Source organism: Xenopus laevis, chromosome 3S (genome assembly GCF_017654675.1).
Source record: "Xenopus laevis strain J_2021 chromosome 3S, Xenopus_laevis_v10.1, whole genome shotgun sequence".
Taxonomy (NCBI): Eukaryota; Metazoa; Chordata; class Amphibia; order Anura; family Pipidae; genus Xenopus; species Xenopus laevis.
The window spans coordinates 801,921-829,628 of NC_054376.1; the positions used below are offsets into that span (position 1 = coordinate 801,921).

The 27,708-nt window shown below is 41.9% G+C and overlaps 2 protein-coding genes across 11 annotated transcripts in view; one reads left to right on the forward strand and one right to left on the reverse strand.

Annotated features, from left to right (window-relative positions):
• The first annotated feature begins 201 nt into the window (after positions 1 to 201).
• Positions 202 to 27,172, forward strand: LOC108712517. 4 transcript variants are annotated; one of them, XM_041587840.1, is made up of 4 exons: positions 202 to 304; positions 12,421 to 12,669; positions 22,737 to 22,830; positions 23,776 to 24,311. In XM_041587840.1, exons 2-4 carry the CDS (start codon positions 12,557 to 12,559, stop codon positions 24,205 to 24,207), a joined length of 639 nt encoding a protein of 212 aa, XP_041443774.1. In that variant the 5' UTR covers positions 202 to 304; positions 12,421 to 12,556; the 3' UTR covers positions 24,208 to 24,311. The 4 variants fall into 4 exon arrangements, with proteins under 4 accessions (XP_041443774.1, XP_041443775.1, XP_041443776.1 ...); XM_041587841.1 differs by having other exon boundaries at positions 209 to 263; XM_041587842.1 differs by lacking the exons at positions 202 to 304; positions 23,776 to 24,311 and adding an exon at positions 26,730 to 27,172 and having other exon boundaries at positions 12,356 to 12,669.
• Positions 6,760 to 27,708, reverse strand: part of sox5.S (SRY-box 5 S homeolog) — a 118,721-nt gene continuing 97,772 nt past the window's right edge. For 5 of the 7 annotated variants that reach the window (XM_041587485.1, XM_018254025.2, XM_041587487.1 and 2 more), the window contains 6 exons: positions 19,590 to 19,755; positions 18,125 to 18,291; positions 13,497 to 13,602; positions 13,091 to 13,264; positions 9,797 to 10,013; positions 6,760 to 8,743 (listed from right to left, as the gene is read on the reverse strand). In XM_041587485.1, the coding sequence (XP_041443419.1) occupies positions 8,443 to 8,743; positions 9,797 to 10,013; positions 13,091 to 13,264; positions 13,497 to 13,602; positions 18,125 to 18,291; positions 19,590 to 19,755 (1,131 nt within the window). In that variant the 3' untranslated portion in view covers positions 6,760 to 8,442. 7 annotated transcript variants of the gene reach the window in all.

Consider the following 27,708-nt stretch of genomic DNA (forward strand, 5'->3'; position numbering starts at 1 on the left):
TCTCATGTGCTGTACTTCCTGGTTACCTCACAGGACACTCCCCCTCGCTCTCATTAGCTGTAAGTACTTCCTGGTTACCTCACAGGACACTCCCCCTCACTCTCATTAGCTGTAAGTACTTCCTGGTTACCTCACAGGACACTCCCCCTCACTCTCATTAGCTGTAAGTACTTCCTGGTTACCTCACAGGACACTCCCCCTCACTCTCATTAGCTGTAAGTACTTCCTGGTTACCTCACAGGATCCTCCCCCTCACATTTCCTGTAAGTACTTACCTCATAGGACCCTCACTCTCTCATTTGTTGTAAGTACTTCCTGGTTACCTCACAGGACTGTTACCCCAATGTTTCTATATATCTGTAACCTTGTTATGAGCTAAGGGGGCCCAGTCTGAAGGTCAGTTAGGGGGAGATTTGGGGTGAGTGCTTATTTGTGTCCTGGGTACCCCTGGAACTATAGCAGGGTGACTGTTACCCCAATGTTTCTATATATCTGTAACCTTGTTATGAGCTAAGGGGGCCCAGTCTGAAGGTCAGTTAGGGGGAGATTTGGGGTGAGTGCTTATTTGTGCCCTGGGTACCCCTGGAACTATAGCAGGGTGACTGTTACCCCAATGTTTCTATATATCTGTAACCTTGTTATGAGCTAAGGGGGCCCAGTCTGAAGGTCAGTTAGGGGGAGATTTGGGGTGAGTGATTATTTGTGCCCTGGGTACCCCTGGAACTATAGCAGGGTGACACCCCAATGTTTCTATATATCTGTAACCTTGTTATGAGCTAAGGGGGCCCAGTCTGAAGGTCAGTTAGGGGGAGATTTGGGGTGAGTGCTTATTTGTGCCCTGGGTACCCCTGGAACTATAGCAGGGTGACACCCCAATGTTTCTATATATCTGTAACCTTGTTATGAGCTAATGGGGCCCAGTCTGAAGGTCAGTTAGGGGGAGATTTGGGGTGAGTGATTATTTGTACCCTGGGTACCCCTGGAACTATAGCAGGGTGACACCCCAATGTTTCTATATATCTGTAACCTTGTTATGAGCTAATGGGGCCCAGTCTGAAGGTCAGTTAGGGGGAGATTTGGGGTGAGTGCTTATTTGTGCCCTGGGTACCCCTGGAACTATAGCAGGGTGACTGTTACCCCAATGTTTCTATATATCTGTAACCTTGTTATGAGCTAAGGGGGCCCAGTCTGAAGGTCAGTTAGGGGGAGATTTGGGGTGAGTGATTATTTGTGCCCTGGGTACCCCTGGAACTATAGCAGGGTGACACCCCAATGTTTCTATATATCTGTAACCTTGTTATGAGCTAAGGGGGCCCAGTCTGAAGGTCAGTTAGGGGGAGATTTGGGGTGAGTGCTTATTTGTGCCCTGGGTACCCCTGGAACTATAGCAGGGTGACACCCCAATGTTTCTATATATCTGTAACCTTGTTATGAGCTAATGGGGCCCAGTCTGAAGGTCAGTTAGGGGGAGATTTGGGGTGAGTGATTATTTGTACCCTGGGTACCCCTGGAACTATAGCAGGGTGACACCCCAATGTTTCTATATATCTGTAACCTTGTTATGAGCTAATGGGGCCCAGTCTGAAGGTCAGTTAGGGGGAGATTTGGGGTGAGTGTTTATTTGTACCCTGGGTACCCCTGGAACTATAGCAGGGTGACACCCCAATGTTTCTATATATCTGTAACCTTGTTATGAGCTAAGGGGGCCCAGTCTGAAGGTCAGTTAGGGGGGGATTTGGGGTGAGTGTTTATTTGTGCCCTGGGTACCCCTGGAACTATAGCAGGGTGACACCCCAATGTTTCTATATATCTGTAACCTTGTTATGAGCTAAGGGGGCCCAGTCTGAAGGTCAGTTAGGGGGAGATTTGGGGTGAGTGCTTATTTGTGCCCTGGGTACCCCTGGAACTATAGCAGGGTGACACCCCAATGTTTCTATATATCTGTAACCTTGTTATGAGCTAATGGGGCCCAGTCTGAAGGTCAGTTAGGGGGAGATTTGGGGTGAGTGATTATTTGTACCCTGGGTACCCCTGGAACTATAGCAGGGTGACACCCCAATGTTTCTATATATCTGTAACCTTGTTATGAGCTAAGGGGGCCCAGTCTGAAGGTCAGTTAGGGGGAGATTTGGGGTGAGTGTTTATTTGTACCCTGGGTACCCCTGGAACTATAGCAGGGTGACACCCCAATGTTTCTATATATCTGTAACCTTGTTATGAGCTAAGGGGGCCCAGTCTGAAGGTCAGTTAGGGGGGGATTTGGGGTGAGTGTTTATTTGTGCCCTGGGTACCCCTGGAACTATAGCAGGGTGACACCCCAATGTTTCTATATATCTGTAACCTTGTTATGAGCTAAGGGGGCCCAGTCTGAAGGTCAGTTAGGGGGAGATTTGGGGTGAGTGCTTATTTGTGCCCTGGGTACCCCTGGAACTATAGCAGGGTGACACCCCAATGTTTCTATATATCTGTAACCTTGTTATGAGCTAATGGGGCCCAGTCTGAAGGTCAGTTAGGGGGAGATTTGGGGTGAGTGATTATTTGTACCCTGGGTACCCCTGGAACTATAGCAGGGTGACACCCCAATGTTTCTATATATCTGTAACCTTGTTATGAGCTAAGGGGGCCCAGTCTGAAGGTCAGTTAGGGGGAGATTTGGGGTGAGTGTTTATTTGTACCCTGGGTACCCCTGGAACTATAGCAGGGTGACACCCCAATGTTTCTATATATCTGTAACCTTGTTATGAGCTAAGGGGGCCCAGTCTGAAGGTCAGTTAGGGGGGGATTTGGGGTGAGTGTTTATTTGTGCCCTGGGTACCCCTGGAACTATAGCAGGGTGACACCCCAATGTTTCTATATATCTGTAACCTTGTTATGAGCTAAGGGGTGCACACAGACACATAGAAACCCCTGCAGACAGAAAGAAAGATAACAGGAGGCAAATAGTTAAAGAACACATTTGCTGTTTTATTGGTGCCTTGAGGGGCAATAATACTGAAAAAGGGGAATGCAGAAAACAGGATTTAAAACCTACTGCTTTTACTTTACATCAGATCCTGTTTTTTTTTGTTTTTCTCTTTTTTTTCCATTTTTTTATATTGTGGCATGACTGATACACAAAAAAGAAAAAAACATGAAAATATACAAATTATATTACACTATGTGTTATGAACAAAATATAAATCTATTACTCTATGTTATATTTACATAATTATTTCTATTTTTTTTTCTCTTAATAAATTTCAAGTGAGATGGTAGGTTGCACATACTTTGATTTGAGCTCCAGGCATTTGATTGTCTTTGTTATAGTTACCCAAACTTTTTCTATCTTTTTTTAGTTTTTATACGTGGGTAAAAATACTGAGCAGCACGTCGACCAAAAAACGACAAAAAAAAAAAAGTAGAATAATGTTCATTTGAGCCTCCCCTTCCCAATTAGCACCCATGGATTCACAGAAGAAACTGGATATTTTGCCGCAGAAATGGCGATAACTCCGTATTCTGCAACAAAATACACTCGGAGGCCAAGTGAATCATGGGAAGTGCATCTCAAATAAATAAAAACAAGGTTTATTACATTTACTGCTTGGAAGTACCGGCTTTGTGTTACAGGGCCTTAAAGGGGTTGTCCACCTTTAAATAAACTCTAAAGTATGATGTAGAGAGGGACATTCTGAGGCAATTTGCAATTGGTCTTCATTTTTTTATTATTTTTGGTTTATTATTTTTTATTCAGCAGCTCTTCAGTTTGCGATTTCAGATGTTTGGTTGCTAGGGTCCCAATTCCCCTAGCAACCATGCACTGAATTGAATAAGAGACTGGTATGTGAATAGGAGAGGCTTGAATAGAAAGTTGTGTAATAAAAAGTAGCAATTACAAAAAGGGGCATATTTATCAAAATCCGAATTTTTCTGGGTATTTTAATAAAAAAATCCGACCAAAGTAGAATCCACAATTGGACCTTATTTATTATTAAAAAAGCACAATATAATCGGATTGGGGACAAACGCAAAACATGTAGCGCAAATCCAAATTGTACAAATGTTTCTGGCTTTTTCCTGAAAACCCGAATTTTTTGGAATTTTCAGGCTAATTCCAGGGCAGACCACATAAACTTCCAAACAGGATAGGGACCTCTCCCATTGACTTATATACAACCTCAGCAGTCCTGAGATGCCAGATTTTCAGATTCATACTTTTTCTATCCTCAGGGTATAATAAATCTTGAAAAAATTTAGTTTTTTTCCAACTTATAATTCAGATTTTATATTAAAAAAAAAAAACCTAGAATTTTTCGAGTTTCTGGCATTCGGACTTTAATAAATAACCTCCTATATGTGTAACCTTACAGAGATTTTTGCAAACTGGAAAGAGTCAGGAGAAGAAGGCAAATAATTTAAAAACTATAAAAAAAATAAATAATGAAGACCAGTTGAAAAGTTGCTTAGAATTAGCCATTCTAAAAAAATTTACTTAAAGGCAAACTAACCCTTTAACATAATAAAGGAAACTATATTTAAATTCTGATTTTTTTTAAATGAAGGATAAAAAGTTTATTGTTTCATTTTCCAGGATATCTGCTTTTTTTTTTTTTTTTACATGTTATTAAAAAAAATATCCCTATGGAGTAATGCAAACAATTCTCTTGCCCTGTCCTCCCACTATTGTACCATTTATATAGGAATGATACAGGTTTGAAACCTATTATCCAGAATGCTCGGGACCTGGGGTTGTCTGGGTAACAGATCTTTCCACAATTTGGATCTTCATACCTCAAGTCTACTAGAAAATCATATAAACATGAAATAAAGCCAATAGGCTGGTTTTGCTTCCAATAAGGATTAATTATAACTTAGTTTCAAGTTCAAGTTACTGTTTTATTATTACACAGAAAAGGGAAATCATTTTTAAACATTTGAATTATTTGGATAAAATGGAGAGACGGCCTTTTTGTAATTCAGAGCCTTCTGGATAACAGGTTTCTGGATAATGGGTGCCATGCCTGTATAGGAATTAGTGTATTGTAGGGTCAAATAAACATGGTTAGGGTTAATATAATATCAATATATTTGTCAATATAATTTGATATGTCCATAGGAACTGCCCAGCAAGATCTGGACACACTGTTAATGAAAATGAAGAAAATACAGGGTTTCTATTCATTCATAGAAAAGGGGATAAAATCCAAAATGCACATTTGTTAGTTACCCCTAGTGACCAAATCCACTACTTGTGTAATGTACTAGAGAGTAGGAAAAGGACCTCCAGCAGAATAAACAGAAGGGGGCGCTGTTGAGGAGCTGAGTGAAACACTTATTGTCTGGCTGATTGAGGCACAAATTCTGGCTTCTCTTGCCATTTGCTGAAAAACAAGTTGATGGAAAAGAAGTGTTTGGGGGTGAAATTGCGAGTGTGCCAGTCTTCCTTGTGGAGTCTCTCAAGAAAATGAGTTCTTGGCAACACGTTCCCAAAGCGGCGCCAAGGAAAATATGAAATGTAGAACATAGCCGAGGCGTGATCTGTCACCCAGCTGAAACAAAATAACCAGTGCCGTGTGTGTGTTTGTGTTGGCCGCCCCGAGGGTGGCACTTACCTGGAGCTGAAACAAAGTCTTTTTGTAGCCCAAAGTCACATATTTTTAAACAGAGCACATTTAACATGGCGGTAACCAAAAAAAATCCAGCAAATATGAGACACGCTCACATGAGTCAGATTGTATTTGTTCACTCAGACCTGGAACAAATTTGAAATTATATATTAAAAAAAAAAAAACCTCCAAAAATTGCAGTTTTCACATTGTAAATATGAGTAATGTTATAAAAACAATTGTCGTTTTTGTCCAAACAGAGTGCTTTTAAAAAGTGTTCCTGCAACAAAAGCATGAAATCAAGGCATAAGGAAAAGCAAAGGAGCTGATTTCATAGCAAGATTCCGAAATCTGCCGTCGCTGAGGTTCAAATTCAATCACGGATTATATCGGGGAGGGGAGGGATATATAACATATAAACCATAGTTTTAGAAAAGAAATAAATTATACATAACTTAACTAATCTGGGAACAGCCGACAATCATTATTACTCTTATAATTATCATATCAACACTAAGAAGTAGAGACCGTTGAACTGAACCCCAAAAAACAAAATACTCATTAAATACCAATGCACCCCCCACAAAAAAAATAAATTCCATGCAGACAGATAGATGTAACTAAAAACGCCGCTCTAAATAGGACAAAGATACAAGCGAATGAGAATTGGGCAAAAAAAAAAACATCCAATGGTTTTATAAAAATCGAGGTTGCGATATTTCCTTGACGGTTTTAAGCGAAAACAAAAACAAATTATGATGAAATGACGGACAAATCTGAAAGGTATTATTCTGAAATGTTCTCAAAGCAGTTTATTTTAGGTGCAGGAGGAGCAAGTGCCTTTCTAAAAAAATTCTCTTATAGGGGGTTACCGAATCCTTAGTGCTGGGTGTTTGAAAATATCCAGAAAAAAAGGGGCTAAAAACTCTAGGGGGCCATTTTCACACACTCTCATGCCATAGAATCGAATTTAAAATTATAAGCTCTGGGTTTATAATACAGAGACCTCAAAATTGATTTGAGACTGGAATTTTAGCTCCAAATGTATATTTTTATATTTTAATTTAAAAAAAAATCAAACAAAAAAACTAAAGTGGAACGTCAGTCCATTACACTGAGGGGGTTATTTATTATTTATTTTTTTTAGCAAAAAAAGTCAGACCAAACTAGAATCCATGATTTGACCTTATTTATCATTGAAAAAACTCTATAAAATCTAAATATAATTTTCGTGAAATCTCTCGAAAACCCTGATCTTTTCTCAGCGCAGACCATGATATCTTCAAATTTGAAATGGGACCTTTGCCGTTGACTTTTACAGGACCCCAACAGCTTGGAGACAGAGTATTTTCGGATTCAGACCTTTAGTAGCCTCAGGGTATAATAAATCATAAAAAAATTTTTCACTTAAAATTAGATTTTATAGTAAATTTTCAAGTTTTTGGCATTCTGACTTTAATAAATAATTCCCTTAGTGTAGTGCCCTTTAGACAGAAAGATCCTCCATAGCCTGGGAAGAGCTACAGGCCCATCTGATTCTGACTATGAAAGGCGCTTCATTGTGTTTCCATTTATGGTTAAAGAAAAACAGAAATACTGAAATACTGAAAAACATTCTGTGAAATCAAAAAAGATTTCCGAACACCTCATGGGAACAGAGTACCTTGGGTAAAAATCTGGTCATTGGAAAAAAACTGATCAAATATTGCTACTTAAAAAAAATCCCCCTTATAAATTCGAAATATTTTTTTGCCTTAAAGCAAAAGCTTTATCGACTCCGCCCCCTTATTGTTTCGTATATGAATACTGAAGTGCAAAGAGTAATTAAAGGCTTCTAAAAGATTGACCACAAAGAAAATGTGGGATTTTATCCCTCAAAAAAATCACTATTTCACCTATGCTTCAATTGTACCGTAAAAAGCTCTCACTCTCTCACATGCATGAACCAAGATTCCAAATCACAATATATTTCTCTTTTCAAAAACTTGATTTTCTGTCTGGCTTCTTCCGCTGAGAATGGTTCTTTCAATATCCATTCAGGAAAAAAGTCATTATTCACCATACGCTGGTGTTTTTTTTTTTAAAGATTGTCTAAGACATAACACTGCCCTAAATTAAGACAGACCAGGAAAACTGATGGGGGAGGGGCTAAATCACAGAAACAAAATCTACACTTGAGTAAAAATTTGGCACTTTTTTTTTTTTGCTAAGAAATATGATGTGAAATGTCGTCGATGAAGCGATGACTGAGTTATCATTGGAGACAATGTTGCTATTGAATCAATCCCATAGTATCTGCCCCCCCCACACTAGTGAAGAACCGTAGGGACAGCCAAAGTGAAATTAACCAACAACAATGAAAAAAACCCCCTAAAATAAAAATAATAATCTTATTCCTCTTAAAACTGTAGCACAAAACAACGAAACACATTCACAAGCCACTGTTGGCACTGTGTACCTGAGTGAGAATTTCTAGAACAAACAGCCATAAAGTTTTTTGTTTTGTTTTTTAAAAAAGTTTTTTCCTTTTTTCATTTTTATGAAAAAAAAAATTTGAAGGGTAAAGACTTCAGCGCTTGGGGGTAGCAGCTGAATTTACTGGCTTTTCTTCTTCTTCTTTTTTTTTTTACCCATAGCTTATTTTCTTTTTGTTTTGGTGGAAATTGTTGATTGGAATCCTTGAATCCTCTTCTTTTCCCAGCCGGTAGGTTTGGACTGCAGTGGAAATGGTCAGTTGATGTCCCAGTAAGAGTTCTAGTAACAGTCAGTGTATGAGAAAGTTCATGTGCTTGGCCTCCACTGTGGAGAAACCAGGTTGGGCTTAGAAAGTCTACAAAGTTCCCAGCTCTGGTCCATATCAGTTGGCTTGCGTTGCACTAGGGTTTTCACTGTCACTGCCGTAGTCTATATCTGGGTCATCTTCCTCATCGTATTCATCGTACATTTCCCCGTTGATGTTGTCTCCCCGTATCTCCTCCTTGATGTGCAGCTCTTCTTGTTTGATGCCGTAAGTGCTCTGGATGACGGGCATCCCTGGCTCAGGGCTACTGGATACACTGGAGTGCTCCGATGGTAAATGAGGAGAGGGCATGCCCGCCATTGCGATGGCACCGGGGTAAACCACGCCCGCTGTGCTAATTGGGATCTGTGTTTGCTGCCTGGAGAAGGACAAAAAATATAAAAACCCTGTGAGCCAATGAACAGAGAGCCCAAAAACTACTCATAGCCACTAGGCACATTTTTGGTTTTCTCTCAGTTTTTAAGCCCAGGATGAAACATTCAGGGCAGGAGAACTTCCAGAGGAAAATTCACTTTGAAAATCTGACCAGAAACCCAAAAGTGTTAGAAATGAATGAACTTCATAAACTTCCACCAAGAAAGTTCATCCATTTCCACCCAGTAGCCATTTATTCAGCTGAAGTGAAACTCTCGGAATCTCTAGAAAGGAATTTTATCCACTAGTGATAAAAATCACATTGACACTGTTTGGACACGAAGGGGGTTATTTATCAAAATCCGAATTGATCTCATTATTTTCTGAAATATACTCCGATCAAATCCGCACGGGTTATTTCCCCTTATTTATTAATACATTTTCCCGAAAAATTCGAAAAAAAATGTATGAAATTTTCAGATTTTTACATGGAGATCAGGATAACTTTGGGATTTGACTCCCATTGACTTATATACAACCTTGGCAGGTCTGAAATGCTGGATTTTCATCCTTGGACTATAGTAAATCGCGAAAAAATCAAGGTTTTTTTTCCACTAAAAATTCTGATTTTATAGTAAAAAAAAACTCTAACGTTTACGTTTTTTGGCATTCGGACATTAATAAATAACCCCTAAGGAAAATATTCACTATTCTTTTGAGGATTCAGCTGTTGATTGAAGCCCTAACTGCAGAATATTTGGAGACATTTTGGTTTCAAGATCTTTCAGCAAAACTTTTTCCTACGCTTCAAACTAAAAAAAAATGTTTTTTCAAAAACTAATATTTCAAGTGGGAGGGTCTCGAGTCTGTTTTTTTTGGCCAAAATGTTGGAAATACAAAAAAAAATGACAAGTTTTCCAATGTAACTGAAATATTTGAGGCAGAAGGAGAGTAACTAGAATTTTAGTGACATTTGAGTGTTTTGATGACATTTTCCCCTGTAGGAGATCATTTAGATCCAGACTCATTTACAGACCGACTCCTATAAAAAACATACCCCACATTGAAATACTGTCTCATCTCTTGCCTCCGGCTGCGCATAATTGCCTTGTATTCGCCGATTCTGAGCTTCTTCCCGTCCACTAAGCAGGTGCGCTTGGGCCTCGGCTTATATTTGTAGTCCGGGTACTTCTCCAGGTGCTGCTTACTGAGCCTCGCCTGCTCCTCGTAGTACGGCTGCTTCTCCAGATTCGTCATGGACTTCCAGCGAGAACCTGATCAATGGAAGACACAAAGGAATCTGGGTTATTCCAGCCTAAACCCCTTAATATTCACTTTATATTAATATGAAAGATTGGAATATGTATATGCTGAAAATACCATAGAATTGGGTTGGATCTCCTGTGCGAGAGTATATATGTATACCTAAGGGTGGGAGGTGCCATATTGATTCCCTTAGACAGTACAGTATGAGGGTATAGCTTATTGTGTGCCCAGAACATTCCTTCTCTGTATATTTGTATTTATACATATGGGAGGAGGAGGTGCCATATTGATTCCCTTAGACAGTACAGTATGAGGGTATAGCTTATTGTGTGCCCAGAACATTCCTTCTCTGTATATTTGTATTTATACATATGGGAGGAGGAGGTGCCATATTGATTCCCTTAGACAGTACAGTATGAGGGTATAGCTTATTGTGTGCCCAGAACATTCCCTCTCTGTATATTTGTATTTATACATATGGGAGGAGGGAGGTGCCATATTGATTCCCTTAGACAGTACAGTATGAGGGTATAGCTTATTGTGTGCCCAGAACATTCCTTCTCTGTATATTTGTATTTATACATATGGGAGGAGGAGGTGCCATATTGATTCCCTTAGACAGTACAGTATGAGAGTATAGCTTATTGTGTGCCCAGAACATTCCTTCTCTGTATATTTGTATTTATACATATGGGAGGAGGAGGTGCCATATTGATTCCCTTAGACAGTACAGTATGAGGGTATAGCTTATTGTGTGCCCAGAACATTCCCTCTCTGTATATTTGTATTTATACATATGGGAGGAGGGAGGTGCCATATTGATTCCCTTAGACAGTACAGTATGAGGGTATAGCTTATTGTGTGCCCAGAACATTCCTTCTCTGTATATTTGTATTTATATATATGGGAGGAGGAGGTGCCATATTGATTCCCTTAGACAGTACAGTATGAGGGTATAGCTTATTGTGTGCCCAGAACATTCCTTCTCTGTATATTTGTATTTATACATATGGGAGGAGGAGGTGCCATATTGATTCCCTTAGACAGTACAGTATGAGGGTATAGCTTATTGTGTGCCCAGAACATTCCTTCTCTGTATATTTGTATTTATATATATGGGAGGAGGAGGTGCCATATTGATTCCCTTAGACAGTACAGTATGAGGGTATAGCTTATTGTGTGCCCAGAACATTCCTTCTCTGTATATTTGTATTTATACATATGGGAGGAGGAGGTGCCATATTGATTCCCTTAGACAGTACAGTATGAGGGTAGAGCTTATTGTGTGCCCAGAACATTCCTTCTCTGTATATTTGTATTTATACATATGGGAGGAGGAGGTGCCATATTGATTCCCTTAGACAGTACAGTATGAGGGTATAACTTATTGTGTGCCCAGAACATTCCTTCTCTGTATATTTGTATTTATACATATGGGAGGAGGAGGTGCCATATTGATTCCCTTAGACAGTACAGTATGAGGGTATAACTTATTGTGTGCCCAGAACATTCCTTCTCTGTATATTTGTATTTATACATATGGGAGGAGGAGGTGCCATATTGATTCCCTTAGACAGTACAGTATGAGGGTATAGCTTATTGTGTGCCCAGAACATTCCTTCTCTTTATATTTGTATTTATACATATGGGAGGAGGAGGTGCCATATTGATTCCCTTAGACAGTACAGTATGAGGGTATAGCTTATTGTGTGCCCAGAACATTCCTTCTCTGTATATTTGTATTTATACATATGGGAGGAGGAGGTGCCATATTGATTCCCTTAGACAGTACAGTATGAGGGTAGAGCTTATTGTGTGCCCAGAACATTCCTTCTCTGTATATTTGTATTTATACATATGGGAGGAGGAGGTGCCATATTGATTCCCTTAGACAGTACAGTATGAGGGTATAACTTATTGTGTGCCCAGAACATTCCTTCTCTGTATATTTGTATTTATACATATGGGAGGAGGAGGTGCCATATTGATTCCCTTAGACAGTACAGTATGAGGGTATAACTTATTGTGTGCCCAGAACATTCCTTCTCTGTATATTTGTATTTATACATATGGGAGGAGGAGGTGCCATATTGATTCCCTTAGACAGTACAGTATGAGGGTAGAGCTTATTGTGTGCCCAGAACATTCCTCTATATACATGTATCTATACATAGGGGTTGAAGTTTACATTAGACAGTATAGTATGAGGATAGTGGCATCACTCTGAGATATATTGTTACAGTGCGCTCGACAATTTCGGTGCAAATAAAAACGTTACATTTGATGACAGCGCCCCCTTCAATTACACTTGTTTCTCTGTACAATGATTGCAGATTTGGCCGGGGGGGGGGGAGTCTGTGGAACAATCGCTGTCATTTTGGTTGGATCTATAATGAACGTGTGTTTCTCTTCCAGCTACTGTACAAGTAATGAAAGAAAGATGTCTCGGAGCTCCGTGATCCCGCGCCAGACAGTGAGACCCCCGTGTGAGCAATTTCACCACATTACAACCAGATCGACACTATTGTTAAATACTTAGAATCCCTTTAAAATGTCAGCGGGAATCTCCGGAGACGCAGCAAATGTCATGGCGGAGAAACTGTCTGTTTTAAGAGAAAATGTGAGAGCCGCGCTTCACCCAAGTGTCAGCTTCTTAAAGGGGAGGTGAGTCTCGCACAGTTATCCGGTATTTACAGACAACTCCCCTGAGACGAGTGAAGTTAAAGGACTCGTGTGTCATCACATAGTAAATCTTTCCATGCCGTGTCGCATTATAACTAGATTTATATAAACACAGAAGATGCCAGCGTGCATCAGGAGTCAAAACCAGCAGTGCAGAGAATATAAACAGCCAGGCACATACTGCCTTTAATGGCAATAATGTTTCCTAATAACAAGTATGGGAGCCAATTACAATTCGGGGGTTTCTGGGTAATGGGTTTCTGGATAATGGATCCTACACCTGTCATTTAAAACAACCAAACATTGATAAACAAATGTAATTAATTGGAAAGCTTCTCCGAATTAGATTTTTTTCCTGCTTTTGGGGCCCGCTCTATACTCAGTGCCCCCCATATACACATACCTAGTATTTTGCTGATGTTGGAGTTGTGCATGTCGGGAAACGCCTGTAGGATTTTCCTCCTCTCATCTTTTGCCCAGACCATGAAGGCGTTCATAGGGCGCTTTATGTGCGGCTCGTTGCTGCCGCGTCCTCGCGCTTCCCGATATATTCTGGACTCGGAAATTCCTGCGCTTCCTAAAGGGAAAAAGATAAACCAGTGTTACTTGGCCTTTAAATGTGGATGTAGTTTCTCTTCCTCTGGCTCTCGGGCTAAAATCATGAAGATGAAGGTGGAAATAAAGGTCTAGAGTAATTAAAGTCCCACTGACAAGGACCTCGTTAGGTCATAGGGGGAGGGCCCTACTAATCATTGGCCCCGGGGCCCCTCTACTAGTGGCCAAATGAGAACGGACAGCTGCAAACTCACCGTCTGAATCGCCGCTCAGATTGAAATCCATCATGGCATGGCTGAATTTGTCTTCATTGGGTTTCCCCGTCAACTGCTGCGTTAAAGCGTCCAGCGATGATTTGTCCTTTTGGGGAAGGAGAATAAAGGAGGTTAAAAATGGGCCAAATAATCCCCCTAAATTGACAACAAAGAGGAGACCTTTGTGGGAGCAGTCTGGGGAAACAGACTGAGGGAACCCAGGAGCTTGCAATCTAGAGAAAGTGACCAGGAGAGGGAATAATATTGGGATGCTAAACCTCATCTGTGGTTGAACTAGGACTCCCTGCATCCTCCAGCATCACTGGTTACTAATTCCACTTTGAACAAAAAAAAGAGATTTGAAAACAGAAATCCACAAATTCTGTATCAGAATGTGAAGGGGGGAACCAGGAGCAGACTGCAGGGGGGCCCAGGAGGTATAGGGGCCCCGTGAGTCCTTAATTAATGAGTCATTTAAATTTCTATTGGTTAAACATGACACTGGGGAGGGGGACTAAATAGAGGATTGCATCACAGCCAACTTGGAACCCTGAAAACATGTTTCGCCCCCCTAAGTTTTCTGCATTTTATTATAGAGAAAGGGTCAGTGACACCCAATACGGACCCCCGAGGAACAGCACAAATACTGTGACTTTCTATAGATTCTCCTCCGAACGAGCAGAGAAAGGGAACGTCGCTGGGAGTATTGGACGAGTCCCCGCGGAGCCTTCCCGGTGGCGCATTTTATTGGGTTGTTTTCTCCGCCTTTAAAAGCCCAGCAGAAGGGAGACCACCAGAGAGGATAAAAGGCTCCTCCTAATGATTAATTACTTGTCTTTTATATTAACGAGACCGCGAAAAACCCCGTTTTATCCCAAATCTTCCCCAGATAAGAGAATATTCCTCCCACTGCCTTCAGATAAAGGGGATTAAAGTCGCCCAAACGCAGGAAGTTTCTGGGGCCCCAACCTCTGCTATTCAGCGCGGCAGCTCCCACCCATGTGTATAAATACAAATATACAGATATGTCTGTAATTAACCAACTCCAGACAGGAACATTCTATGTGCAAAAATATAATGAAATCATTTTGTGTTCTGGCACATCATCAGTCTATGCCGTGCGTGGGCAGAGTCTTTAGCTGGCACTTGTGGGCACGGGTACAGACGAAGAAAGGCAGACTCAACCGACAAGGATTTTACTGGCCATCTGTGGAAATACGGCACGTAGCCATGAAACAGCTGGAAATACACACACACACAGGGTGGCACGTTGGGAAGGAGAGGGCACAGAGGAACGGCTCAACTGTCAGCTCCCACCAATCACAACTCTTTCGTGCTTTTCCGGCACTGGGGAATCGTCACACGGCGACTCAGTCGTAGAAATATGGCGAATCCGAAGGAACAGCGCAATGCCGGCTGGGTGCCCCAGGCAACCCGATCGGCCATGTCGTGCCTTCCCGTGTATCCATTCGCAAACAAGTAGTGGGCTAACAGTAGGCTGCTTATGAGCTACGTGCCTGGAGCCCCCCAAGCTTTGCACCCTAGGCACGTGCCTCTTTTACCTGCCCCTAGTTCTGAAAGGGGGTTGGAAGGAAATACTGTATTTGGCTGCAGCAAGGAAGGATCCCATCTGTGCCAGCGGGGCACCCAAACAAATACCAAGTTGCACATGTTTCTGCCAACCCAGAATGAATAAAAAAAAATCATCTGCCATACTGCTTTATTCCCACTGCTTTATTCCCACTGCTTTATTCCCGCTGCTTTATTCCCGCTGCTTTATTCCCACTGCTTTATTCCCGCTGCTTTATTCCCGCTGCTTTATTCCCGCTGCTTTATTCCCGCTGCTTTATTCCCGCTGCTTTATTCCCGCTGCTTTATTCCCGCTGCTTTATTCCCGCTGCTTTATTCTCGCTGCTTTATTCTCGCTGCTTTATTCCCGCTGCTTTATTCCCGCTTTATTCCCGCTGCTTTATTCCCGCTGCTTTATTCCCGCTGCTTTATTCCCGCTGCTTTATTCCCGCTGCTTTATTCCCGCTGCTTTATTCCGCTGCTTTATTCCCGCTGCTTTATTCCCGCTGCTTTATTCCCGCTGCTTTATTCCGCTGCTTTATTCCCGCTGCTTTATTCCCGCTGCTTTATTCCCGCTGCTTTATTCCCGCTGCTTTATTCCCGCTGCTTTATTCCCGCTGCTTTATTCCCGCTGCTTTATTCCCGCTGCTTTATTCCCGCTGCTTTATTCCCGCTGCTTTATTCCCGCTGCTTTATTCCCGCTGCTTTATTCCCGCTGCTTTATTCCCGCTGCTTTATTCCCGCTGCTTTATTCCCGCTGCTTTATTCCCGCTGCTTTATTCCCGCTGCTTTATTCCCGCTGCTTTGCTTTATTCCCACTGCTTTATTCCCACTGCTTTATTCCCACTGCTTTATTCCCACTGTTTTATTCCCACTGCTTTATTCCCACTGCTTTATTCTCACTGCTTTATTCCCACTGCTTTATTCCCACTGCTTTATTCCCACTGCTTTATTCCCACTGCTTTATTCCCACTGCTTTATTCCCACTGCTTTATTCCCACTGCTTTATTCTCACTGCTTTATTCTCACTGCTTTATTCCCACTGCTTTATTCCCACTGCTTTATTCCCACTGCTTTATTCTCACTGCTTTATTCTCACTGCTTTATTCCCACTGCTTTATTCCCACTGCTGTATTCCCACTGCTTTATTCCCACTGCTTTATTCCCACTGCTTTATTCCCACTGCTTTATTCCCACTGCTTTATTCCCACTGCTTTATTCCCACTGCTTTATTCCCACTGCTTTATTTCCACTGCTTTATTCTCACTGCTTTATTCCCACTGCTTTATTCCCACTGCTTTATTCCCACTGCTTTCTTCCCACTGCTTTATTCTCACTGCTTTATTCCCACTGCAGCTTATTCACAAGATATAGCAAAGTTCAACTGGCCCCTCAATATTTTGGGTACCATGGCACCAAGAAGAGCCGTCACATTGGATAAGGAAGTGGCTCCCAAACTATGGGGCTGGATTGGGGTGGCCTAAGTATCAGTTTGGGTATAATTGCTACCTGCCCTTCAGGGTGCTGGGAGTTATAGTAAAATAAATGAAAGGAAAGAAATATCTAAGGAGAGTGAGGGTTGTGACAAAGTCCTGTCAGAGGAAAGATGTGATGGGAATTAGGGAAGATTAAGGAGGGGATTATATGGATACACCCCCATCAGCACAATTACCCCCCTCCCATGCAAGTGACTGATGTGAAACTGCAGTTAAAGAGCGCGCAGATTAGCGGCCCTGGCGCTTCATCAGGATCAATCTCCATCCCATGCAAATGCGTTTAATGGGATCCGTGATCCAACGCAAGACCCGCTTAGCAACCGGAGAGGAGTCGGGATGAAGGCTTTCTGTCCAAAAGGATTTGAGCGCCTGTCACTTGACAATTCCCAGCTAGTGCGGAGGAGGAGGAGGAGGAGGATTGGGGGGGCAGAAGATTGGGAGGGGGGACAAGGAGACTACGGAGATTAAAAGAGAAGTTACAGATGCTTTGTAAATGCGACTGCCGTATCCACAGCTGAATTCAATGCGCTTAACAAATAAGGGCAACTTAGCTCCGCTGGCGAGAAGCGACTTCCGTCACTTTGTATTAATGTCTGAATGAGTGTTAGACGTTATTTGTACTGGGGAAGCAGAGGGAGAACTGGCACTCCCAGCGGCTCAAATCTGTCAATATCAATGTCTCTGTATCCTACAGTGTGTGTGAACCCCTGCACAGCAGCAGCACCCACAAAATCCAAATAAGGGGGACTACTCAGGGGCTTTGATGAAATACAATTAGGGGCTGACTTTCATTACATGCAGCAGCCTTTATATAAGCTTCAGCTGTGCTTTAACTATAACTCCCATTATATTTCATTAATCTGTGGGTTCAGGCAAATGCCAGTGGGGCTGCTGTAAGATGCCATAGACAGTCACTATTTATTGGACCTGTAAATGCGGGGGGGGGGGGGGCCTATTCTGAATCTCAGTCGTACAGCCACATTCTATCTGCTTACAGCCGGCACTGGGGTGGCATTTATCTGTATAAAGCTCTGGATCAAACCCTGGGGCTTCTCTATGCTCTCGCCATTTGATTCCCAGTAGAAAGGCCGATGCTCCGTGAGACGTGTAACAGCGAAGCAGCGTTCCGGGTAATCAGAAGCGATTATTCTTGTAGTCGCACATAACAGGAGATTGCTGCACCGGCTCCTGCATTACATCCCTAAACCGGATTAAATTCCTGTAAAGCTGAGCCGAGTATCAACGGAGCTTTATTTCCTAGAGAGGCTCACGGATCCCCAAATCCTCCTCTGATCTCAGTAACACGCACAGGCATTTCCATCAATCCCAATCCGACCCGGGCACTTCTATCAACTCACAGCACCCACTAACCCAAAATTCATAATATGAAGTGGCACCCAGTAATGACCAGAGATAGTGGGACAGGGAAGGAGGGAGCATTGGACCAATCAGATCTGGACTGGGATTTTAAAATAGGCCCTGACATTTCAAGTACACAGAGGCGACAGGGATGGGGAACCCATGAGGTTCATATGGAGAAACTGACAGTTAGGGGGGACCAACCTTTTCCGTCCTGCAGTTGTTGAGCCCCAGACTGTTCACGACTTTCCCGTCCAGTGCCTGTTGCTCGCGGCGAAGTTGCTCTTTCATTTGCCGCGCTTCATGGATGGCCTTGGTGACAGCGTCGTGGTCGTTCAAATACCCCGGGGATGTTAGAGACGACAAGATATCTATAAAGAGACCAATTGAAATCAATTAGTATTGTAGCCTGGGTGTGACATTGATCATGACATTGGCTGCCAATCCACAGCAGCTGAGCTTTGATGTGACCAATCCCCAAGCAGATACCAATTGGCCCCACATACAGGCAGGTCAGTTGGTATCTGCTTGGGGATTGGTCGAATATCTGTCAGACAATGTTAAATATTCCACTGGGTGAGGGCCACATGGGTCATTGATTAAATCTTCTCCTAATAGATTCGCTGTAGGCCACAAGAGAATGCTGGGAGTTGTAGTTGAACTCCATTGCAGCCCAAAGAAGGGATTGAGTGTGGCTTTATAGCTGATTAATATCATATAAAACGTGCTGTCATTACCCAGAAGCCCCTGTGGGGAGGGTTAATCACAGAGAAGGAGAGGAAGCCGAGTGATACAGTGACACGAAGCAAAAACCTCAGCGAATTCCTCGGCGCAGCGTGACAGATGGGGGTGATTGTCGGACAGACGGCGCTCGCTAATCGCACATAAAGTGACCGGCTTGCCTGAACACGTTCCCCCCGTAGATTCCACAAAACTTTACACCATAATCCATTTTTAGAACAAAAAACATCTGGCCTGTAATTCCTCTAATCTGCCAAAACACGCGATTAAATCCTATGATTTGTTGCAAAACACTGAGATTAGGAGAAAGGAAATATAAAATGACTCGCGGCCTCGGCATGGATATTAATAACCCTTTTCTCTCCCCAACTATGGGCCCTTCTGTATCTCAAACCCCCAGTCTGGGGCCCTTATTATAAACCAGTCAATTTATACTTATATATATATATATATATACTGTATATATATATACTCCCTATTCCCCCTCTCTCTTCCTTTCTTCTCTCATTGGGGCTCATTTATCAACACTGGGCAAATTTGCCCATGGGCAGTTACCTATAGCAACCAATCAGTGATTAGCTTTTTAAAGCCAGCTGCAGGTAGAACAATGAATGCAGCCATTTGATTGGTTGCCATGGGTTACTGCCCATGGGCCAATTTGCCCAGTGTTGATAAATGACCCCCATTGTATCCTCAATGGTCTTCCCTTCTTCTTCCCTCCATTTACCCATCTTTATCTATTTCTCTGGGGGTGTATATATATATATATATATATATATATATAATATACAGTTATACTATGTGCATTTATGATATGGGGGTGACAGGGGGTATACAGGTGCCTATATTATACAGTGGGGGGGGGTGTCTGACTGTAGAGGAAATATTTGTCATACATGTGGCCCATGATTCTTCTGGCCCAACTCACCTATTGAATTGAGTCTGATGGGGGTACTTGCTGATGTGGAGGAGATGGGCTTGTGGGTGCTGCCGCTGCTTAATCGTTGTATGTGGGGTGAGGTTGGGGATGAGGAAGATCTACTGTCGGAACCCTTGGGTTTGGCAGAAAGGTTCAAGGGCTGCGCCACATCATCCTGTAATGAGAAAAGAAAACATATTAGGGATCAATGGCATAAAGCTGCAGTACAATGGAAGCCCTAATCTCTACGGACAACTCCTTTTATTCACTAGGTCCCAAACCAACCGAAATCTCGCTACAAAACATCATCATTCCACCCAAACCCATGACACAGATACTGGATGGAGTTACATAAATGAATAATAATTATCTAGAGAAACATAAATAGTTTAAAGTACAAAGCTCCCAAATAAAACATATTTGTAAAAAAAAACTGTACACAGGGGCCCATAGAGAACAAACCTAGAATTGGCCTGAATTTCATAGAAACCTCTGTGACTTTGTAACTGATATTCAGGTCTTCAGTGCGTTTCATCATCAAAATCATGGGCTTTATATACTGTATTTAGCTCATTTTCTGAAAACAACTTTCAATAACAGTTTTTTCTTCCATAAATACAGGTTCTTTCTGTACCTTCTTATTTCACCTACAGAGGTGTTACATCTTCATCGTCTATATATAACATGAATTAGTGCATGCTCGGGGAAAAGGGTGTTTTTTGAGCCTTTTAGCAGGTTTATAGATTAGAACTTGACAGCTGTATAGATCATTAATAATGTGAATAAATGGGTTATACAGACCTTTGTATAGAAGCTTATTGGCTTCTGGAAAAAGGAGTGTGTATGTATTCAACCCTAGAGTGCTGCTGATACTTAAAGGGCAGAAATGTTGTAAGATGTGACAGTAGGGCAAGATGGAGACAAAAGGACAAGATGGAGACAAAAGGACAAGATGGAGACAGTAGGACAAGATGAAGACAGTAAGACAAGATGGAGACAGTAGGACAAGATGGAGACAAAAGGACAAGATGGAGACAGTAGGGCAAGATGGAGACAGTAAGACAAGATGGAGACAGTAGGAAAAGATGGAGACAGTAGGGCAAGATGGAGACAGTAGGACAAGATGGAGACAGTAGGACAAGATGGAGACAGTAGGACAAGATGGAGACAGTAGGACAAGATGGAGACAGTAGGACAAGATGGAAACAGTAGGGCAAGATGGAGACAGTAGGACAAGATGGAAACAGTAGGGCAAGATGGAGACAGTAGGACAAGATGGAGACAGTAGGACAAGATGGAGACAATAGGGCAAGATGGAGACAGTAGGACAAGATGGAGACAGTAGGACAAGATGGAAACAGTAGGGCAAGATGGAGACAGTAGGACAATATGGAGACAGTAGGGCAAGATGGACACAATAGGACAAGATGGAGACAGTAGGACAAGATGGAGACAGTAGGACAAGATGGAAACAGTAGGGCAAGATGGAGACAGTAGGACAAGATGGAAACAGTAGGGCAAGATGGAGACAGTAGAACAAGATGGAGACAGTAGGACAAGATGGAGACAGTAGGACAAGATGACTATAGTAAAGCAGAGCAAGATGGAGACAGGGAAAATGGAGAGTCTGGTAAAGTGGAGACAGTAGTGCAAGATGGAGACAGTAGGACAAGATCGAGACAGTAGGGCAAGATTAGCAAGATGGAAACAGTAGGACAAGATAGAGACAGTAGGGCAAGATGAGCAAGATGGAGACAGTAGGACAAGTTGGAGACAGTAGTGCAAGATGGAGACAGTAGGACAAGATCGAGACAGTAGGGCAAGATGGCGACAGTAGGACAAGATGGAGACAGTAGGACAAGATAGAGACAGTAGGGCAAGATGGAGACAGTAGGACAGGATGGAGACAGTAGGACAAGATAGAGACAGTAGGGCAAGATTAGCAAGATGGAAACAGTAGGACAAGATAGAGACAGTAGGGCAAGATGAGCAAGATGGAGACAGTAGGACAAGTTGGAGACAGTAGTGCAAGATGGAGACAGTAGGACAAGATCGAGACAGTAGGGCAAGATGGCGACAGTAGGACAAGATGGAGACAGTAGGACAAGATAGAGACAGTAGGGCAAGATGGAGACAGTAGGACAGGACGGAGACAGTAGGACAAGATAGAGACAGTAGGGCAAGATTAGCAAGATGGAAACAGTAGGACAAGATAGAGACAGTAGGGCAAGATGAGCAAGATGGAGACAGTAGGACAAGATGGAGATAGTAGGACAAGATGGAGACAGTAGGATAAGATGGAGACAGTAGGGCAAGATGGAGATAGTAGGACAAGATGGAGACAGTAGGACAAGATGAGACAGTAGGACAAGATGCAGATAGTAGGGCAAGATGGAGACAGGAGGACAAGATGGAGATAGTAGGACAAGATGGAGACAGTAGGATAAGATGGAGACAGTAGGGCAAGATGGAGATAGTAGGACAAGAGACTGTAGGACATGATGAATATAGTAGGGCTAAATAGAGAAAGATGGAGAAAGATGAAGTCTGTAGAGCAAGTTGAAGACAGTAGGGAATGATGGTGCCAATAACAGTATTTCCAAATGTGCAGCTACAACTAAATACAGCTTTGCAGGTTTAGGAAATATGCCAGTGTATAAACATGGTGCCCTACATGCATTATCCCTGGCCCTAAGAACTTGCACTCTGATGGGATCCTAATCAGTACTTTTTGCTGTTTTTACCGTTTTTACCGTTTTGCTTCGCATAAAAAATGTAGAATTTCCCGCAAAATTTGGGAAAAGGCGAAAAATTCGCGAAACACATTGAAGTCAATGCCCGTCAAAATTATTTTGACCAGTGTCAATTTCGACGCCTGCGACAATTTTTATACGTGTGCCTATTTTGTCCAAATGCATTAAAGTCAATGAGCGTCCGAATAATTTTGACGCGCACCCAAATTTTTTTGACGTGCCGGATTTTTCGCAGGCGAATTTTCGCCGCAGTTTTGAGAATTTATTCACCTGTTGCGAAACGCATAGATTTGCTGCAGATTCAAGCTTGGTGAATTTATTCGCCCATCACTAGCTGTGATTGAAAATCCTATAAAGGGGCTTTATGTGCAACTAATGATACAAATATGTTTGTGACCCACAGACTAGTGACTTGTAAAACAGAAAGTCTCCTCGCTGAGAATAAAGTGCGGCTACACTCACTGGAGGCCATGGAGGGAGACGTTGGGAGCCTGGAGGTAAGAAGCCCATGATGAGTATTATATAGCGAGAATTAGATAGCGAGTATTATATAGCGAGTATTAGATAGCGAGTATTAGATAGCGAGTATTAGATAACGAGTATTAGATAGCGAGTATTAGATAGCGAGTATTAGATAGTGAGTATTAGATAACGAGTATTAGATAACGAGTATTATATAGCGAGTATTATATAGCGAGTATTATATAGCGAGTATTATATAGCGAGTATTATATAGCGAGTATTATATAGCGAGTATTAGATAGCGAGTATTAGATAGCGAGTATTAGATAACGAGTATTATATAGCGAGTATTATATAGCGAGTATTATATAGCGAGTATTATATAGCGAGTATTAGATAGCGAGTATTAGATAGCGAGTATTAGATAGCGAGTATTAGATAGCGAGTATTAGATAACGAGTATTATATAGCGAGTATTATATAGCGAGTATTATATAGCGAGTATTATATAGCGAGTATTATATAGCGAGTATTATATAGCGAGTATTATATAGCGAGCATTAGATAACGAGCATTAGATAACGAGTATTTAAAGCGATTGCCCGTCACATTGTGCAACTTGTGAGAGGGAAAATCAGAGCCGGAATGAAGAATCTCAGCGCAGGGCAATGGAATGATTTTGAGGGGTGGAAAATAAAAAGCGATTATTTTTATGTGAATATTTAAGAATATGATAGAGGGGTCAGATGTCAGGGGCGACTCATGTGATCCTTTGTCTATAGAGAAAGGGGCAGGGGGTCACCCGCCCATCACTTTAAACGGCAGCTTTTCTTTCCTGAAGGCCCCCGGCAACAATAAGCAGAAAGCGAAGAGAAAGCAGAACACAGGGACGTCTATAGAAACAAACAGCTGCTTTACATTCCCCTTTGGCAGCTCTTTTACATTCCCATTTACTTCCCCTTTAAATGCTTGAATTCCAGGGGCAGCCATGGGAAGGCTCCTTCAATGACCCTCTGGATAATGGAGACCCCTCAGGTTGGGCCGTTTGCTGCACATTCATAAAACCAACAGACCTTTCATTTCGGCAGGTTCAACGGTCTGAGGAAAACGACGTCCCAACCAATTCCCCTAAACAGGTTTTTCACGAGCGCTGGGAATGGATTTGGCACAGACTGAAAGCTTGGCGCACCGCTGACCTTCAAAGCTTCCGACTGCTCCAAATGAAAGTTTTATGGAGAATCTGTTTGATATCAGGGCGAGAGTTGGGGGGCAAAGAGAAAAGCCCAAAAGCACTCAAAACAGTTCTCCTTTGGGTCGGCAACCTGAGGATCTGCTCCCCTCTACCTGAAACCATTGTATCCACTCGAGCGCAGACAGATTGCTGGATTTCTGCTCCGAAACGCAACATTTAACATTGCACCCCAAAATCCACCTGCAGACAAGGGGAGCAGCGGGGAAGTAGATACTCTGTATCATCTGGCCCTAGCATTAAGTAAAGAACCCCTTCCTATGCTGATGGTGAGATCTCCTTTCCTCCCCACCAATGAATCACTCATTCCCCCTCTCTTGGTAGGGAATCCCATAACCTGACTGTCCTTACAGTAAAGAACCCCTTCCTATACTGATGGTGAGATCTCCTTTCCTCCCCACCAATGAATCACTCATTCCCCCTCTCTTGGTAGGGAATCCCATAACCTGACTGTCCTTACAGTAAAGAACCCCTTCCTATACTGATGGTGAGATCTCCTTTCCTCCTTTCCTGAATATAACTGTATATTAACCCTTTCTTTATCCATGCTATATGCTCAGCAGCAGAACCTGGTTCACTTCCCCAAATGAGAACAAATGAGGTATCTGTGGGTGAATAAGGCCAAGCTTCAGGTGACAGTTGTCCCATACAGGCAGGGGACAGGCTACATTAAATAGATGGCAGTTCTGGGCAGCAGGAGACAGACGTCTAAGTGATGTGTTGCCCTGACGCATTTCACTCAGCCGCACAAATCTCAGCAGTTGGGAAATAAGAGAGAGGGACGGCAGGGGATTTTCTCTCCTATTCATTTGCTGATGTCAAAGGTTACCCTGGGCCATTTTGTTGTGATTAATGGGCAATCATGGGGCAAATCATTCAGCTTGAGCCTGACACGGGGAGAAGCTTTCGGACATCTCAGCCTTGGATGCCCCACAGCAATATTATGTCTTTATATATATATCGGCCCCACTGTCATCTATCTCCCAAACTGACACTTGATGAATGATGTTATTTTGCTATAGGGAATGTGGGATTTATTCCAAAGGAAAAGGTTACAGCGATTGTATGTTGTGCCGCAATGTCTGTAATTCTGGGGCGGACTTTCATTGGGTGCCCCGTGCACCCACAAACCATCATGGCCATCCAACACCAGTAACTGGCCACTTCAAGGCACACGGTTTTCTTCGTTAAAGGGATTCGGTCATGATTTTTATTTCTAAATGAAACTGCAACCAGCAAGTGTATTTAGTTGTAATATTGGGGTGTAGGTGCATCTCAGCTCATTTTGCCTGGTCATGTGATTTCAGAAAGAGCCAGCACTTTAGGATGGAACTGCTTTCTGGCAGGCTGTTGTTTCTCCTACTCAATGGAACTGAATGTGTCTCAGTGGGACCTGGATTTTACTATTGAGTGTTGTTCTTAGATCTACCAGGCAGCTGTTATCTTGTGTTAGGGAGCTGCTATCTGGTTACCTTCCCATTGTTCTGTTGTTAGGCTGCTGGGGGGGGATATCACTCCAAATTCAAGCTCACACCAGCCCTGACACATTCTATTGGCACATTGCAAAGGATGAAGGGATTATATGTATATACTTGTATGTATGTATGTAGGCGTGTATGTATGTATGTATATACTTGTATGTATGTATGTAGGTGTGTATGTATGTATGTAGGTATATACTTGTATGTATGTATGTATGTGTGTATGTATGTATGTATGTAGGTATGTATGTATGTATGTATGTAGGTATATACTTGTATGTATGTATGTATGTATGTAGGTGTGTATGTATGTATGTATGTAGGTGTGTATGTATGTATGTATGTAGGTGTGTGTGTATGTATGTATGTATATATGTATGTATGTAGGCGTGTATGTATGTATATACTTGTGTGTATGTATGTATATACTTGTATGTATGTATGTAGGTGTGTATGTATGTATGTAGGTGTGTAAGTATGTATATATGTATGTATGTAGGTGTGTATGTATGTATGTATGTATATACTTGTATGTATGTATGTATGTAGGTGTGTATGTATATATGTGTGAATGTGTGTATGTATATAAGTATGTAAATACTTGTATGTAGGTGTGTATGTATGTATATATGTAGGTGTGTATGTAGGTGTGTATGTATATATGTATGTATGTATGTAGGTATGTATGTATGTATGTATGTAGGTGTGTATGTATGTATGTAGGTAGGTATGTATGTATGTATGTAGGTAGGTATGTATGTATGTATGTAGGTATGTATGTATGTATGTAGGTATGTATGTATGTATGTATGTATGTAGGTGTGTATGTATGTATGTAGGTGTGTATGTATGTATGTATGTAGGTATGTATGTATGTATGTAGGTATGTATGTATGTATGTATGTATGTAGGTATGTATGTATGTATGTATATAAACTACTGATACATTGTAACAGTAACAGGAAGAACTTGCTTCCTCTTTGTGAAAACTGTATGACGACTTCATGTCCCGCCATCTCCATGTTTGTAGGAAGGGGGTCCGGCATGTCGGGTGGGGATGAGACAAGTCCTTACACACCAGTCATGTGACCTCTGTCTAATCCCCCCTCCGTTTTCCTCTCTGTGTCTGTCTCTGGCACAGGGAAGTCACAAAGTGATCTGTCAGTCATCTGCATTAGCCCACAATCCTGTTCTTTTATTCCAGCTGAACTCTGCCGGATTTCTCAGCAGGAAAGCAAAGTGAAATCAATGTCTTGGATTTCCAGGCTGAGCTCGGAGGTCACAACGAGTCTGTCATTTCTCAGCATTATCCGTTCCATCTCTCGCTCTCTCTCCGAGACTCCCACCGGCACCAGCAGATTGAAAACAGCGTGAATCACATGGATCTCGCTGCGCAATTTCATAGCCTTTTCTCTCAGGTTCCCCCTGTCAGTGGCCCATCCTTTCCCCTCTCTGCAATTTGCAAATATACATTCTGCCGTTTGCCAAGGACACAGGAAAAATAATTACACACATTTATTTTTAACCCCAAACCATTTATCCTCCTTACTAAAATTGTATTTATACATATGGGTTGGAGCTGCCATATTGATTCCCTTAGACAGTACAGTATGAGGGTATAGCTTATTGTGTGCCCAGAACATTCCTTCTCTGTATATTTGTATTTATACATATGGGAGGAGGAGGTGCCATATTGATTCCCTTAGACAGTACAGTATGAGGGTATAGCTTATTGTGTGCCCAGAACATTCCTTCTCTGTATATTTGTATTTATACATATGGGAGGAGGAGGTGCCATATTGATTCCCTTAGACAGTACAGTATGAGGGTATAGCTTATTGTGTGCCCAGAACATTCCTTCTCTGTATATTTGTATTTATACATATGGGAGGAGGGATTTTATTTAAAATATGCAGATTTACAATAAATATAAACGGTTATACAATTTCCATGATTGTAGCAGAAAACAAGGAATTAACGTATACATTTACAGCTGTATTGATGTTACATTTTTACATTATTACATTTTTACATTATGCAAAGAGTAAAGTTTTCAATAATTAATATTCCCAAGCATTTTTATGTAACTCTGATACTTCACATTCTTTTGTTTTAATAAAGGTGATATCTCTACATATTGTCTCGGTCATTGTTTCTATAGATAGGCTGATCTGACTTGTGGT

Bases quoted from the DNA above. Each gene is read 5' to 3' on its own strand.
- LOC108712517 (XM_041587840.1), top strand. From the start codon at position 12,557: ATGTCAGCGGGAATCTCCGGAGACGCAGCAAATGTCATGGCGGAGAAA. The intron at 12,670-22,736 runs GTGAGTCTCGCA...TGTGACCCACAG, and splicing joins GTCAGCTTCTTAAAGGGGAG to ACTAGTGACTTGTAAAACAG. The intron at 22,831-23,775 runs GTAAGAAGCCCA...CTTGAATTCCAG, and splicing joins GAGACGTTGGGAGCCTGGAG to GGGCAGCCATGGGAAGGCTC.